This window comes from Engystomops pustulosus, chromosome 8, assembly GCF_040894005.1.
Source record: "Engystomops pustulosus chromosome 8, aEngPut4.maternal, whole genome shotgun sequence".
NCBI classification, from domain to species: Eukaryota; Metazoa; Chordata; class Amphibia; order Anura; family Leptodactylidae; genus Engystomops; species Engystomops pustulosus.
Genome location: NC_092418.1, coordinates 28,231,945 through 28,248,533, shown reverse-complemented (window position 1 = coordinate 28,248,533; position 16,589 = coordinate 28,231,945). Strand labels below are relative to the sequence as shown.

Below are 16,589 nucleotides of genomic sequence, written 5' to 3'. Positions count from 1 at the left end.
AGTTCACATCTCCAGGGTCGGCTCCAGGTTTCAGTAGGCTCCTGGGCGACAGAGCCTAAGTTGGCTCAGTGGGCCCCTTTGCTGTGAACTCACTTGGCGCCAGCACTTGCCCAGTGCTGGTGCCAGCCCTGCATATCTCCATTAGGTCTTCAGCTATTTCCTTCTTGCAATTTTAATCAAGAAAAAAAATCTTGGTTTAAAGTGTCTGCGCCTCATATCCCAAAACTCAGAAGCATCTAGCACTGTCAGACCCTCCAGACTAATTTCCTGAAGATCGGGTGAAGCGCTGACAAAGCAATTCTTCGAGAGAGCAGGCGACTGTTCTCTCCCTCACCAGACGACATGGTTATTACCTACTGGACCAAGAGTGATGTCAAAAACATGTGACTGATCACATGTTTCCTGCATCACTGCAAGGTTCTTAGACCTTCTCTGGCCAGAGAAGAAGTTGTGGCTTTGACCGGGTATGCGTGTGAAAAACTGTGTGTGCGCGTGAGTGAATGGCTTTAGCAGTGCTGAGATCATGTGAGTGAATGCATGTAACAGACCTGAGTGAATGAATGTAGCAAGAGGTGTGTGAGTGAATGTATATAGCAGAGCTTTGTGTGAAAGCTGTGTGTGAGTATATAGATTTTGCATGGCTGTAAATGAATTTAGCTGAGCTGTGTGCAAATGAATGGTTGTAGCAGAGCTGTGTGTGAGTGAATGGATATAGCAGAGCTTTGTGTGAAAGCTGCGTGTGAGTATATAGATTTAGCAGGGCTGTAAATGAATTTAGCTGAGCTGTGTGTAAATGAATGGTTGTAGCAGAGCTGTGTGTGAGTGAAGGGATATAGCAGAGCTGTGAATGGATGTAACAGAGCTGCGTGACTGAATGGATGTAGCAGAACTACAACAGGGGATTTAATTGGTGTCAAATATATTTTTCCTTTTTTAGGATGACTGGGGTGTGTCTTATAGTAAGATGTGTCTTCTAGTCTAAAAAATAAGGTATATTGTTTTTGAAGTTTTTTTAAAAATATCTCCATAAAAACTAGAAAAAAAAAAGACACAGACTCATGTTACATTGCAGAATCGACATTTATTGTCAAATATATAATTGTCTTGAGCATCAGCAAAAGTCAATAAATTCTTTCAAACTTGTATTTTTTTAAGGAATAATCCCACTTCGGGTTACTTGTCCATCACCTCTGTGACTACAATGTGTTTAAGTTAAGGCATCAACCCAATTTTGTAGCCCATGCACCAAAGTCACCGAGAAATATTTGATGACGTTTCCTGGTGGCATCTTATGGTTCTAAGTTCTACTCCTTAATGTATAAACCCACTTACTGGACAAGAACCCACATAGTGTGACTATCCTCGAAGTGATGTAGATGGGACATACATTATATGTATATATAAGGAATGTATAATGATGCTGGTCGGCATTGTGCCTTGCATGCGCGCAGCAAAATCTTTCCAACACGTGAGATTTAGCCAAGCCAATGTACAAAAAGCTGTAACGGCTGATAGAATAGACATTATAAAACCTATACAAAAGCACTACTCCAGAGGTCCGTGAGGGGGGCTTCTACTTCAGACATGGTTTGAGATTGCACAAGAGACCACACCGAAAAGATTCAAATCACAAAAGCAGCCGATACACAACAGTAAAAGAAAAGTTCTGCTGCCCGTAGTGATCCTACCCTCACTTCTAGTCCTACCATAAGTATGGAGTTTAGGTTTTAAAAATTTTGTTAGGAATAATTGTAGTTATTATTCACGTTCTTCACATCCAATTGCTTTAAAAAATTGTGTCCAGAATTGACTATAAACGAGCTATATCTATGAAAGACTGGAGCTTAGAGGTATATGCAAGACAAGAGATGGCTACAATTCCCATCAACCCACCAAGGAGGATGCATCGGCAGTAACTACCTAGTTACCGACACCGAGTGCCCAAACTACAACCAAAACCCAAGTTTTTTTCGCAAAGTGCCAAGGCGACAATTTAAGCAGTAACTTATTACTCCCTGCTCTGTCACAGGTTCAAATTCTACCAATACAGTAGAAAGAAGGAGAAGTTTGGATCATCATTGTATCTTCCTTCAAGGATCCTGGGCTGCCTGGAACTGCAAGAGGCTTTGAGTCCTGTGTGGCGAACCCTTCCCTGGGGTGATGGCAAGGGTGCCCATATAGAGGGCTCTGAGTGCACCCGTGCCATAGGTTCACCACCACTGACCTAGAGGCTCATGGAGAGTCGTGTACAAGGGATCTATACAGTGTCCCTAGGACTCCATACTATCCTCCTGTATGGCCATTATATTACTGAAATATTCTCTCCAAGTAAAGAAGAGAAGGGCACCAAAAGACCCCCAAAGTGTCCCATAGTGAACAAACTACTACCATGTGCTCCATTCACTCTTCAACGCCCGCAGTAGAACCTAGAGGTTGTGCTCCAGCATTTTATTGGCTACAGGTCACTTCACCAGACCTACGGCCTCTCGTTGTCCTATTGGCTGGGGGATTCAACATCAACAGTCGGACCTCAATGATCAGATCACACAACCCCTAATCCTCTGGGTCTGTAATGCCACAACCCCTTTAGCAGGTCTCACTTCTGTGGGTTTTACCCCTGATATATATCTAGTCTAGAACTGAACAAGTTTCCTATTATATAATCTGGCATGGGATCAACCTTTCACCCATTCCCATGTAATGAATATTCCATGTTTGCACCATGGATCGATTGACCGAAGCATCTTTGGATCGAAAGCCAGTTGACGGAGCTGAAAAGAAAAGTAAACCTTAATATATCTTCATTTAGGGTTCTACATTCAACTAACTGTGGTCCCGTTATGCTCACCTGCTCCCTGTTATGTAACTAGAGCAAACTTTTTTTTTAGGGAAAAAAGGGATACGATGTGGAATCGAAATTAGAAAAGATTACTTACCTTATCTACGCTAGACAAAGGCATAAGATGGCAACAACCTGTATCTGGGAACCCCCCCCCCTTGATCTAGAGAAATAAGGAACCGCAGAATTGAGGAGTTACTGTGGCCCATTGACTGTATGCACCCTGAGCCGTCGCACTCCTGGCTACATAGAAGTGGCGCATTACTGGGTATAAAAAACTGTGCTGCCGCCCCTTTTTTTTCTGAATCGTTGAGGATCCCAAAGGTCTGACCCTCAACGAATATATAGTGGTGACATAGCCATAATGTGCATTATGTACACAAAGGCAAAACCTCTATTAAATCGCCGCCTTGGAATTCCTTTGTATAATTTTTTCCCCTTGCCATGTTGTAGGATCGGTCATTTCCGACTGCTCCATTATTAAAAAGGTCTGGATTTGTGAAGTTTATCTTGCAAGAATCGACCATAGATAAATGGTCAAACAAGCAACATATGGACAGGCCAACCCATGTGACCCATGACTTCTAAACAAGGGTTATCTAATCTAGGGTTGTCTATTATGAATATTGAATCAGAGGCATATAAAGCCATCATATCCTAAGACTATGGCTAACTGGAACCAAATACAAGCCTTTTCCTATCATAAAACATAGAATGTGCTAAATAAAGTCCATTACATTGTGACTGGAGAAGTCCTCATGAGTGGTGCCACAAACGGGAAGCCATTTTGAATAACTAAGCTGCATCGGTCAACATTAAAAAAAAAAAATCAGAAATAAAATTTTTACATCTGTAAGATTGGAACTAAGATATAAGTTAAAAGTTTGTCCCTGAACTCAGATGTTAAAGTAAGATTTTCTGTATCATTGGCTCATAAGATAAGTATCTGTCACCCTGCAGTTAAGTTTTATTTCTAACATTGTCATCTTTCTGCTAAGAGTTTAAAGATAGTGACCCATAAGCTGAAAGTTTCTGGTAGCACATCACACCAAATCAAGTGTTGAATTTATGATGAACTAAATGGTGCCAATAAAAAAATTTCACGTTGAGGTGCACAACTTCCATTTTTTATAAAGCTATGGAACTGCACAGGTCAGACTTGAGTGCACGTGGTGACACAGAGATGGTGTTTGCCCTCGGCCATTTTTAGATGGGGATATTATGGCTACATTTTAGCACCCATATTTTGCCCACAAGACCCAGACCCTTTCTATTGATCCGAATTAAGCTGACCATAAAACCCTATGGTGATCTAAGTTCGGTTCACCCACATCTGGTGGAGGGTGTAAAATGTGGCCACATCTAAAACCGGCCTTGGCGAACATATTAAACGGTGAGGCTGATGAAGCTGTTGTATCTCTGAATGTTCCTCTTGAGGATTTCTGAGCATGGTCCAAGAACTCGTTCGAAGCGTGGCCGGTCCAGCTTGACACATTTGAGTGGACCCCGTGCGACCACTGTTGCAGCTCTGGGACGATTCAGTAGCAATGCAATCTCACCTGGAAACAAATGAGAGGATAATGTAAAGAATATGGTCCAGACGAAGACAATCCAAGTTGTCTAATTGTTTGTTTGAAAAATTTCACTACAGTATAACCTCATAACTAATCTGTTGTTAGGATCACCGATTACCCACCCATGACCACATCACAAGCCTACACACATAATCTAGTCGCCCATATTATATTTATGTGGAAGTCTCCCGATTCCTGAAGGCAAATGTTGTAGATAAGGTACAAGCCTAGAGGCTGGCGTCGGTGGGGTCATTTCCGAATTAGGTGAAACGGTGGCTTCCTGTTGAAGCTTTACAGAGACGCCCAATATGTATCTGAATAAGTAGAACATAGTAACCAAACTTTAGCTTCTGCTCCTACTTCTCATCTACTGAAGAGTTTAGGATTCTCACAACCATGAAAGGGGATACCAGAGGCAGTAACTTCTCTCTCACAGCCATAAACCTCTGACAATTATTAAGCCTTTTCCATAAAGTTGGAGACAAGTCATCACCACAAAGAGTAGTTGAAACGGTTAAATTGGAGGCCAACAAAATGGAGCTTGGAATGAAATAATAGAAAGGAGATTCAAGCATAAGAGAAAGACACATTAAAGTTTTTTGCATGAAAACCAATGCAACCAGTGACTCTCCAGCTGTTGCAAAACTACATCTCCCAGTAGGCCCCCGCTATTCACTAAGCATCCATGTAACTGTGAATCCATCTTACCAAAGTAGTCGGAGGGTCCCAGTCGTCCCACTTCCACATATTCTTCATTGTCTGATCTACGCTGCAGAACAGATGCCGTGCCCTGCGAGAAACAACACATAAAGGACACTTCAGCTAATGTGATGAGGATACGTATGGGCACATGTCATGTACTATCTGTCTGAAGTATATGCATACATCAAGGTCAAAGTTGTGAAGAAGTGAGTTATAAGACTTTGGAGACTGGATTTTGGTATTATATGATTTCCGAAGAGAGAAAAAAGATGGAAATGATGGATGTCCCACCGACAAGCTGAAACTTTATCCATTAGTAGAATTATTTAAAAAATTGAATAAATGTGAGATCCATAATAAGGATCATCGTTATCAGGTCCAATAAAAAAACATTGGTCCATGTTCACACTACTGACCGGTTTCATGTAAGGACAGGGCCAATGGCTGCTAACATATCACATAAGATTCTGATGACAAATCTTAAGTACTCAAAACTGTTGTTTTTTTTAAATGCATGCAAACCAAAGCCCAACCCCTGGGACTACACAGAGGATTCTGTCAGGGTGCAAGGTATTTTATAACACACGATTATATGGTAATGCAAACGTTTAGAGAATGCAGAAAGGCAGATTTATAATGCAGCTGTAATGGGCTTCTGCAACCTGTCTTTGGTAAAAAATGAGGTCCCTGGTGACAGGTTCCCTTTATGCTTTTTCCGTATCCCCCTCCAATAGATAAGAATTTCTGGTCCGGATACAGCATGGAAGAGTTACACTTCACTGTTCTATGTTACATGTTCAGCTCTACATTCATATAAGTTAATAATCTAATCTTTATTCGATAAACTTACAGACCTGACCAACAAATCGGCCAGTAATGGCTGGTTGCAAAATCGCTGGAGAAGGGAAACTACAAAGACTCCTCTGGGTGAGACATACGTGATAAATCCATGGGCAGAGGACACTCATCAATACATTAGACAAGTCCTACATGTACAGTAATTTGTATATGGTTCTGTACTACTACTGTCTATAGAGCTATAGTAACAATCGACTTTCCAGGACATTAAACTTGTGTTACATGATAGTAGCAATAGCCAATTATTTACAAAAAAATTAATTAATAATTGGGACATATCGTCCTAGATCGTACTATGTCTGACTTGATGCATCCAAATGTCTACTACAAGATTACTACAAGGTTGTAAGACTAATGCTCCTCCATATGCACTGAATAGTTGTTACTCCCTTTTTATGTTCTTGCATGGATATTTTTACTGCTGCTAAGATTTGTGCATTTGCCCAGACCATCGTGGCTCCTGCGAGGCTGAGCAGAGGCATCCGAAAACTTACAGCTATTTCTTTCTGGCACAGACGTTTGGGCAGAAAACACATGTGAGATGACAGCGGGTGTGCTGGGAAGTGTTCACGTTCTGCTCAGTGCTAAGACTAGCAACCTCTCAGAGCTGTTATTTACACCTATGAGTACAGTAGCAGTGGTGTACAAAGTTAAAGGGGCTGTCCATGTTGACAGGTGGGGGCCCAGCAACTTAGACTCAGGTCAATCATGAAAATAGGAGTCCTGTTCCTGTAAGATGCACCATGTAGTACACATTTATTCTCTATGGGGCACATTTACTTACCCGTCCAGTTGACCCGCCGATTCGGCTCTGCCGCGATTCACTGAGATCGTGCGTCCAATTTCCTGCATGTGTCGCTTCCCCGCTGAGGTCCGCCGGAGTTCACCTTCTTCTTCAGGGTGCATGTGAGTGCTGATCTTGTGACACAATTTTGTTTTCGTCCGAATCGGTCGAATCGAATCGTTTTAATCCGAACCAGTCGGGTTGTCCGACGTCCACGCCCCCTGATGTGTGTCGCGTGCAAGCCGGCGCTGATGAGCCACAATCCGATCGCACGCGCCAAAAACCCAGGGCAATTCAGGGCAAATCGGAAAAACGTCGGGATACCCGAAGAAAATGCTTTATTCGGACCCTTAGTAAATGTGCCCCTATGTGTTGCTTACATATAGGGTAAAACATGACCCCTAATTTACTAATTGGTGGGGGTCCAACCACTGTAAATAAGGAATAACATACAAACTTTACAGTGGTCATATACTCTAGACCAGTGATTTTCAACCTGTGTGCCGCGGCACACTAGTGTGCCGCGACACAAGGTTGAGTGTGCCGCGGGGGAAAGTTCCCCAAACTAAGCTGCCCCGATATCGAGCTGCCGCCGCGCCCCCTTATTTATGCCCCATACTTACCTCCAAGCCCCGCGTCGGCGATCCGCCCATCTTCTGTAGCTCCTGCACCGCGCGGCCCATGTCACGTGACTGACGCGACCTGACGTCAGGTCGCGTAAGTCACGTGACCAGAGGCGCGCGGTGCAGGAGCTACAGAAGGTGAGCGGATCGCCATTAGGAGTGAAGGTACGCGGAAGAAGACATCAAGGGTAAGTATATAGGGTTATTATTTGTATAGGGAAGGCAGCTAGGGTCTTTGTTTTTATTAGTAAAGGTAGGCTGGGGCTTTTTATTTGTTAAGGGAGGCCTCTAGGGCCTTTTAATTAGTAAAGGGGGGGGCTCTAGGGCCTTTTAATTAGTAAAGTGGGGCCTCTAGGGCCTTTTAATTAGTAAAGGGGGGCCTCTAGGGCCTTTTTGTTAGCAAAGGGGGGTCTCTAGGGCCTTTTAATTAGTAAAGGGGGGGCTCTAGGGCCTTTTAACTAGTAAAGAGAGGCCGCTACGGGCTCTTAATTTGTAAAGGGAGGCCGCCACGGGCTCTTAATTTGTAAAGGGAGACCGCTAGGGTCTTTTAATTAGTAAAGGGGGGCAGCTAGGGGCTTTTTATTAGTAAAGGGAGGCAGCTAGGGGCTTTTTATTAGTAAAGGGAGGCAGCTAGGGCCTTTTTATTAGTAAAGGGAGGCAGCTAGGGCCTTTTTATTAGTAAAGGGGGGCAGCTAGGGGCTTTTTATTAGTAAAGGGAGGCTGCTAGGGCCTTTTTATTAGTAAAGGGAGGCAGCTAGGGGCTTTTTATTAGTAAAGGGAGGCAGCTAGGGCCTTTTTATTAGTAAAGGGAGGCTGCTAGGGCCTTTTTATTAGTAAAGGGAGGCTGCTAGGGGCTTTTTATTAGTAAAGGGAGGCAGCTAGGGGCTTTTTATTAGTAAAGGGAGGCAGCTAGGGGCTTTTTATTAGTAAAGGGAGGCCGCCAGGGGCTTTTTATTAGTAAAGGGAGGCCGCTAGGGCCTTTTTATTAGTAAAGGGAGGCCTTTTATGACTGTTTTAGTGTCATTTTGTGCTATTTTGGTTGGTGGTGTGCCTCAGGATTTTCTAAGTTTAAAAAGTGTGCCGCGGCTCAAAAAAGGTTGAAAATCACTGCTCTAGACTAAGGTCAACAAAACCAGTGGGGTCACTTGTATAGTAGGATCATAGTTTAGTGTTTGAAAAGGATTGGGCAGGTTGAATGTGAACATGTCTGATCTTTTCTTCTTCCAAGGGTAAGATTCATCCAGAAAAGTCTATTTTTCCCCCTGCCCATTTTTTTCGACTCAAAGCAAAACTATCATCAGTAATGCCATTTTTTTTTTGGTGACAGGTTTCGATAGCCTATACCAGTGGTGGCACGGGTGCCAGATTTGGCACTCAAAGCCCTCTCTCTGGGCACCCAGGCTGTCACCCTAGACCAGAGTTTGCTAAACAGGACTCAGGGCCTCCTCCTGCAGTCTAAGGAAACCCAGGACATTCCGTGCTCCGAGGAAAGAGAAGGTATGGACACAGCTGGGTGACCATTAGACCTACGGATCCAGGCCCTGTGTTTCTTATAGTTCAGGGGATCCTGGAGGAAAGCTACAATTTCTTTCTATTTTATCAGTGTCATCAGGTCACTGATACGTTTGACAGAGCAAGAAAGCTATAAGTTACTGCTTAAATTGCCATGGTGGCACTTTGCAATAAATAAGTGGGTTCTGGTTGTCGTTTGGGCACTCGGTATTGGTTCGCCATCACTGGCCTATGTTATGCTGATATTCAAAAAGGGCTGTGTCATCATTCTAAATTATTTCAGTACTTTATATAAGTTTAATTCACGTTACCTGTCTCCCTTCCAGGAATGTGTGGTGAGCCCCTGGGGGAGTAACAGCTACAGCCTCCACACCTCTCCTCCACACTCATCCTGCTCCCCCCACTTCTTGTCATGTGCAGTAAGCAGACAGGGGAGGGAGGTGTATGGTTTGGAGGAGAGGAAGAATGCATGATGAGACACAGACACATACAGGCTGCAGCTGCCTCTACTGGGACTCACCACACAATACTGGCGAGGAGCCAGGTGAGGTGAATTAAACTTATATAAATTACTGAAATTATTCAGAATGCTCACAAAGGCGTCTTTAAAAGCAGCAGAAGCAGCAGCTACAAATCACATTCCTGGTGACAGGTTCCCTTTAAGACTGAGCAGAAATCATAGCTAAAGGTTCAGCACAACATTATCCTAATGGCTTTAGATGCAGCTGACTGACATTGTAGAAGTGTCTGGGGAACATAAATATATCCACCTGCTAGATACAGAATATATATATATATATATATCCAAAATATCCTATTTTTATCACATTTTTAAGGTGGAGAATTTTACTGTTATATATATAAAAAGGGGGGTGTGCTCCATTATAATGCCTGCGGCTGTCTGCAGATAAAGAGTGTCCTTCTCATCGAAATGCTGATTTGCTCCTGCCAAGGTCAGCTTTTTATGTCACTCTATTAACTCAAGGTCAAGCGTCAAAGTTCTTCCAGTCGTGCACTTCCCTTCCCCCAAAAATTTACTTTATTGTTTGAAATCCTTTTTGCATCATAAGGCTGACAATCCCCATTCTTCAGGTGGGTCTCCCAAACCTAGGCTGGTCAGTAATCTTTGGGCTGATCCGGCAATGAATGTTCATTTTCCCTGCAGTGCCCCCACTGGGTAAATGAGGACTTACAGGGGGACCATTCAAATCAATGGACAAATATAGCAGGTCTTCCAGAGTAACTTGTGGTTATTAGTATAAGGTACTGGACATGGGACTTTCCTTTTTTAGTTGTTTAGCAAAAAAAAAACAGATTCAAGATCTTAGTCACTGCAATGAAAAGTTCTGTTTTCATCATCTTTTGGTTGTACCAATGGTCATCTCTATTTCGGGTGTCAGATACCAAGCTAAGGGGAGGCTTCCACATGTTTGCACTGCGCAATGTAGTATGAATGTTTGCCATAGAGCCTTTATTCTCGTCCATCAAATAGTTATCCCTCCTGACCCTGCACCCAGCTACACACATGCATGCTCTGCTTGGCCAGGCATGCATGTCCTCTCAATTGCCCTACATACCAATAAAAAGTGGATTAATTGTCCCTGGCAGCACGGTGGCTCAGTGGTTAGCATTACAGCCTTGCAGCACTGGCTCCTGGGTTCAAGTCCCAGGGTCAACATCTGAAAAGAGTTTGTATGTTTGCTCTGTGCTTGCATGGGTTTCCTCCGGGTCCTCCAGTTTCCTCCCACACTCCAAATCATACTGGTAGGGTGATTAGATTCTGAGCCCCATGGGACAGGGACTGATTTGGCAAACTCTGTGCAATGTTGCACAATTTGTGTGCGCTATATAAATAATTATTATTATTATGATTATTACTGAATGTATTTTTCATATCTTTTGACATAAGGAATGGTCTTCACTCTATGGCTCTCCAGCTGCTGTGATAGGACAACTCCCAGCATAATGAGAGTTGTAGTTATACATCACTGATGTACGGGAAAGCATTTTCAGGGCTACACAATGTGCCAGTAACCAAACAGTAAGAAAAGAATAAGCAACCATATTTCCCACTGCGTGGACAATACATCCCAACGTCCTACTCCTTGTACATTGTTTATTGTCTGCTACGATGTGTTTCCCTTGGATGTCATCTAACACCACAAAATCCTGAGTTATTACTCCTCCCTGGCTGTAACTGATAATGAAAGGGATACCTTGTATTTTTTTTTTTCCCTATACTATGGGAAGGTTAGGCCACAGGTTAGTTGCAGGTGCCTGGTGTATAAAGCTTCATTTTATAGATTGTTGGCAGGCATCAAAGAACCAGCTATGGACTTGTGTGGGAAAACAATCGGCTCAGCATCTATTCCAAAGCCAGGTTTTACAGTCAATGTGCCAACTCCAGAGCCCGGTGGAAGCGCGCCAGGCCGGCCCTCCCGTTCCTCCTCCAGACGTATCCATAGGCAAGCCGGGAAGAAAAGCAGAAGTGAAAAAAAAAATGTTGCATTTTAAGAATTCTTCCCCACACAAAGCTGGTCATTATCTTCCTATTCTCATCGGTCAAGCCAAAAATGTCTTCTGAGTCAACATTAGAAAAAAAAGCAAATATAATGGATTATTATTAGCGGAATGGCCGTGTCTGTGATAAGGCTGAAGACTCAAACATAGTCACCAAGGGAATAATCGGGGCTCCAGAAATAAACAAACATCTACTACCAGGTCTCCTCAAGATGGCAAGGTCTTAGAGAAGAGGGGGCCACATGGTGGCAATCAAAATGGGTCTCCCCATGATAGCAGCACAGCTTCAAACTATAGCATCACTAGCAAAACAAACTATAAATCAGAAAGCCCTACAAGACTGATGACCAATTGCCCAAAGTAGGGACAAAAGGAAATCTACCATGAGAACCATCGTGATAAACCAGGGCCACTTACTTATAGATCCAGGCACTGTGAGTGAGGTAATCTTCTAATATTTGTTATCCATGGTCTCCGTCCTTCTACAATCAATTTTTAAAATTATGCAAATAAGCAAGAAGTTGGCAGGTGTTACCAGAGCCCCCCCAGTGCTGTAGCTCCACAGGCTGTTTACACTGTCTTACCCCTCTGCTCCCTGAGCACTTACCCTCATACTCTTTCTACTGTATTCTGATGGCAGCAGAACACAGCGGGGGGACTGCTGAAGGAGCAGGGGGGAGGGGGAGAAAATGTAATAACATGTAAAGACAGAACACAGAGGTGATCTGGTCAGGGTCGGCACCAGGCTTTAGTAGGCCCCTTTGCAGTGAACTCTCGTAGCAGCATTAAAAATTCAGAAACTAAAACTTTTAGTTCCCTAAAATATTCCCTAGTTGATTATACCAAACAGCCCCCTAATGTTTTTTTTATACACATTCCCCTCATGGTTATTTCATATAAAGTCCTCCTCACACCCTTTGGATTCATTAGATACAGCCCTCCTCACCCTCATGGATTCCTTATGTACGGCCCCCCGCCTTGGGCCCCGGAACTTGCCCAGGTATGCCCAGTGCTGGCGCCGGCCCTTCTGACTCATTAGCTTAATATTTAAAAGTTGATTTTAGAAGGAAGGAGGTGCCTGGATCTATGAGTAAGGCTACAATCACACTAACGTATGGGGGACGTATATACGGCCGACTTATATATACGGCCGATATACGTCCTCTATAGGCAGCAATGGGCGCACGGCACCCTACACGTGCGGCACCGTACCGTTCCGTACCCGGCAAAAAGATAGGACCTGTCGTGCGCCATAGGTTGCTATGGAGAGGGGCGGGGGTGAGCTACGGTACGGTACGGGCGGGCAACGGCAGTGTGAATATAGCCTTAGTGTCCCTGGTTTATCATGATGGATCTGTATGGTACATTTCCTTTAACTTTCTTGTCTTTGACAAGTCTCTACCTTATTGTGTCAGCCAAAAATGGACCCTCTCCTTCTCTCCTCAGAAGACCTGAAAAACCTGCAGCTCATATTTAAGGTATAGGTGAAGTATACTTTTATTTGTAGTTTTTCTCAATTTCTCAATGTTATGAACTGTGTTTCTCACTGGAAACCCAATACATTCTACATTGTTGGGGTCTGACCGATAAAATGCTCCATTTAGCAGAATGGGGGACCCTGCAGCGGAGGTCCTGCATACCGGACTCATAGGCTAGGCCCCACCAAACTAGGATTTCTATACGCAAAATAAATCACAATAAATCCAATTTTTTAAAAATTCAAATAATATGGTTCTCTCGCTTAAGGTCTTACAACTTTTCCCTGTTGGGTAGAAGGTGCCCCCAATTGTAAAGTGGGGAGTGAGTAGTAGTAGGACCATTGTGCTCCTGGGTCGCCTGTGCCACGTGTGCCTTTGATCACCTTAGATATTAAGGACAATAGAAGGGTACGGGGTTAAATGCACCTTTAATGGCCCTGTCAGTCCTACATGCATGTCAGCCCCTGACAGCAGGGGCCGTGGCCCATGAGGCCGGTGATTTAAGAGCTTTCTTCTTGACAGCATTTATCTTGTTAATTAATAATGAATCATTCTGAGTGTTTTCAGGAGATTATCAGTGTGATAGCGGAGTGTGCCTAAGGCCGAGGCTTCATTAATCAGGACAGAAAATACTTGTGTGTATCCTGGTTGGCGCGGGCAGTGCCGAGGGGGTCCTCTCCGGGTTACAGAATTACAGAGATGCAGTAAACAATCACACAATGTAACTGTACGGAAAGCTATAAACTTTTTATGGGCAAATCCTGCCATGAGATGTAGACAGCTGATCGGCCAAGTGCTTGTTCTGGTAACAAACGGGCTTTATGCACAAGTTGGGCCCTGGGGACACGCCTGAGGGGGAATCCTTATTGGAAAAGACCACAGCATGCTGATTTTCTGCCGTGAACATGGAGACACACATAATTACACCAACTTGCTTCATGAGCCAGAGCGAAAAACAAATACATAGTAACAGGACAAGTTTAGGCCCCGTGCCATGCTCTCAAATACATCCGCGGTGTTAATCTTTATATATTATAGACTCAGCCTGTGCTGGGGGCTACCATTAACACACAGACAGTAACGAAAATCCTTATACAGGCGGCCCCCTAAGAACACCCGACTTACAAACGACCCCTAGTTACAAACGGACTCCTGGATGTTGGTAATTTACTGTACTTTAGCCCTGGCTTCAATCCTCAGCTATAACAGTTATCACAGGCGTCTGTAATTGAGCTTTAGTGTTAATCCTGATTCTTATGAGAACCCAAAATTTTTAAAATCCAATTGTCACAAAAAAATTCTGGCTTGGGTTACGATGATAAAATATACAGTTCTGACTTACATACAAACTCAACTTAAGAACAAACCTACAGAACCTGTTGTATATAACCCGGGGACTGCCTGCATGTCTATATTTAGGTGTATGGCTGCTGATCTGATCATCATATGATCAATTAAAAACAACAAAACTCCCCTTGAAGGTCTTGGGTAGTAGCACTATGGTCCAAAAAGTTATACTTTCTTCCAGGTTTTCACACCCACAGCAACCTACTGCTACTAAGAGGAACAGATTTAGGTTCTTGTCGTAGGGGATAGTATTACAAATTGGGACAACCCCTTTAATGTCTTCGGTAGTCAAACTATAGCTAATGTTATACTATATTCCTTTTTTTTTTAGAGCAACAGGACCCAGGTTCCTATGATAGAGGATAGTTTTAAAATTGGGACAACCCCTTTAAAGTCTTTGGTAACAGGACTATAGTCTAATGTTTTACTTTCTTCCAGGTTTTCACATCCTCAAGATCCAGGTTCTTAGGGTCGGTGGTATCCCAGAGACCATCTTGTAGATAGCAGATAGTATGAAAAATTGGGACATCCCCTTTAATGTCATTGATAGTAAAACTATAGCCAATGTTATATTTTCTTACAGATTTTACACCCACAGTGACCTACTGCTACTTAGAGGTACAGGAATCAAGTTTTGTGATTGGTGGGGTCCCATGGATCATTGTCGTGTTAGGGGATAGTATTAAAAAATTGGTTCAACCCCTTTAATGACTTTTTGTTATCCAAATGTTATTAATAATACTTAGAATTTAATGTATGCCTATACGGTTATAAGGGTTCGTCATTATATGTCAATCTGACAAAATTTGCATGTGTTAGAGCATTTTTCACTAGACTTTTTGGCATTTTTTTTGTACCACAATGGGGAAATTATTAGGCGCAATCTAGAAAAGAAAGAAATCTGTTCTAAACCTTCCCGTCATACAGCCATGACTTTGTGTGTATCTCAAAAGTAAGAGGGGAGTAGAAGCCCCCATAGGGGTTGGAAATTGTTCAACAAAATCAGCGGGTTCAGCCACTGGGGCAGATTTACTTACCCGGTCCAATCGCGATCCCGCGGTGCATTGTCCGACACTGATTCGGGTCTGCCGGCGATTCACTAAGGTCGTGCACCCGATATAAAGCAGGTGTTGCTGCTGCGCCGAGGTCCACCGGAGTTCACCTTCTTCGTCCCACTGCATGTGAGTGCTTGATCTCGCGACACAAATTGCTGTTTAAATTCCACAGGTTTTCAAATTCGTTGGGTTATCCGACGGCCACGTCCCCGATTTCTGTCGCATGGAAGCCGGCGCCGATGTGCCACAATCCGATCGCGTGCGCCAAAATCCCGGGGCAGTTTGGCGCAAATCGAAAATTGCGGCGTTTGGACCCTTAGTAAATGAGCCCCACTGTCTAATGTATATGGGGCCTGACTGATTATTTTGTCTTTGAAGGTAAGCCTCTCTCGGTGGAGTCTGGTTGAGAGCCTCTCTATTCATCGATCATGCACTTTCTCCGGAGAAACACATGTGAGAGAGTTGGGAGACACAGCCACCAGTGATCTGATGTGTAGGAGAATGGATCCACTGCCAGAAGTCTCTGGTGGAAGCTTGATCGCAGCGAGAACAAAGGATCAGACACAAGGTGAGAAGAACTCAACAAAGTACAAGAAGATCCACCAGTTGGCCAATGCTCTGAAACATAACTATCTTCCTCAAAAGACCAACCAATTTAAACAAAGCTTTGGGGCAATAACATTCAACCAGGGGTATTTCTCATGGAATTATTCAAAACTCTATAGAAGGTAGAGATCTTATTGATGATACATCCTACGTGGTCTTGTAATGCCAGCGCTTGGCCCTACCAATTGATCCCCTTTAAGTATGACAATGATCAGGCATGTTAGAAACCATCATGACTGATTAACATTATACACAGATAACATTTACCAAAATACACATACAATAGTTGGCAACTTCAAGAGATGTTCCTCTAATGTGTACGAGCACTTTAAATATCTAGTGACGTTATGGTAGTTTATCTTTACACAATTTATTGGGGTCTTTACGAGTTTATTAATCACCAAAAAGCCTAAAAAGAAGCACATTTCCTCTTAGCAACAGAAGGCTACACCATCACAAGAGATAAGAGGAATATAAATATAGTAAAAATAAAACCAGAATAATGTAAACTGTCCATCTCTTTGTTGAGGACTGTACATCTGTTGTGGCTGCAGCCTGCCAGAATGTAATTCTTTATGACAATAACCATTGCATGGCTCTTAAAAGTTTTCCCTACTTGTGCCAGGAAGCTCATATGGGATAATACCGTGACCCTGGATTCGGATACATTCCACATCTGTCCGGTCTGGGA

The 16,589-nt window shown here is 43.3% G+C and overlaps 1 protein-coding gene across 3 annotated transcripts in view; it reads right to left on the bottom strand.

Annotated features, from left to right (window-relative positions):
• Nucleotides 1-1,061: 1,061 nt before the first annotated feature.
• The window catches only part of PRKAR1B (protein kinase cAMP-dependent type I regulatory subunit beta), a 168,604-nt gene continuing 153,076 nt past the window's right edge, over nucleotides 1,062-16,589 (bottom strand). For all 3 annotated transcript variants that reach the window (XM_072120471.1, XM_072120472.1, XM_072120473.1), the window contains 2 exons: nucleotides 5,122-5,203; nucleotides 1,062-4,398 (listed from right to left, as the gene is read on the bottom strand). In XM_072120471.1, the coding sequence (XP_071976572.1) occupies nucleotides 4,226-4,398; nucleotides 5,122-5,203 (255 nt within the window). In that variant the 3' untranslated portion in view covers nucleotides 1,062-4,225. The remainder of the gene's footprint in view (nucleotides 4,399-5,121; nucleotides 5,204-16,589) is intronic.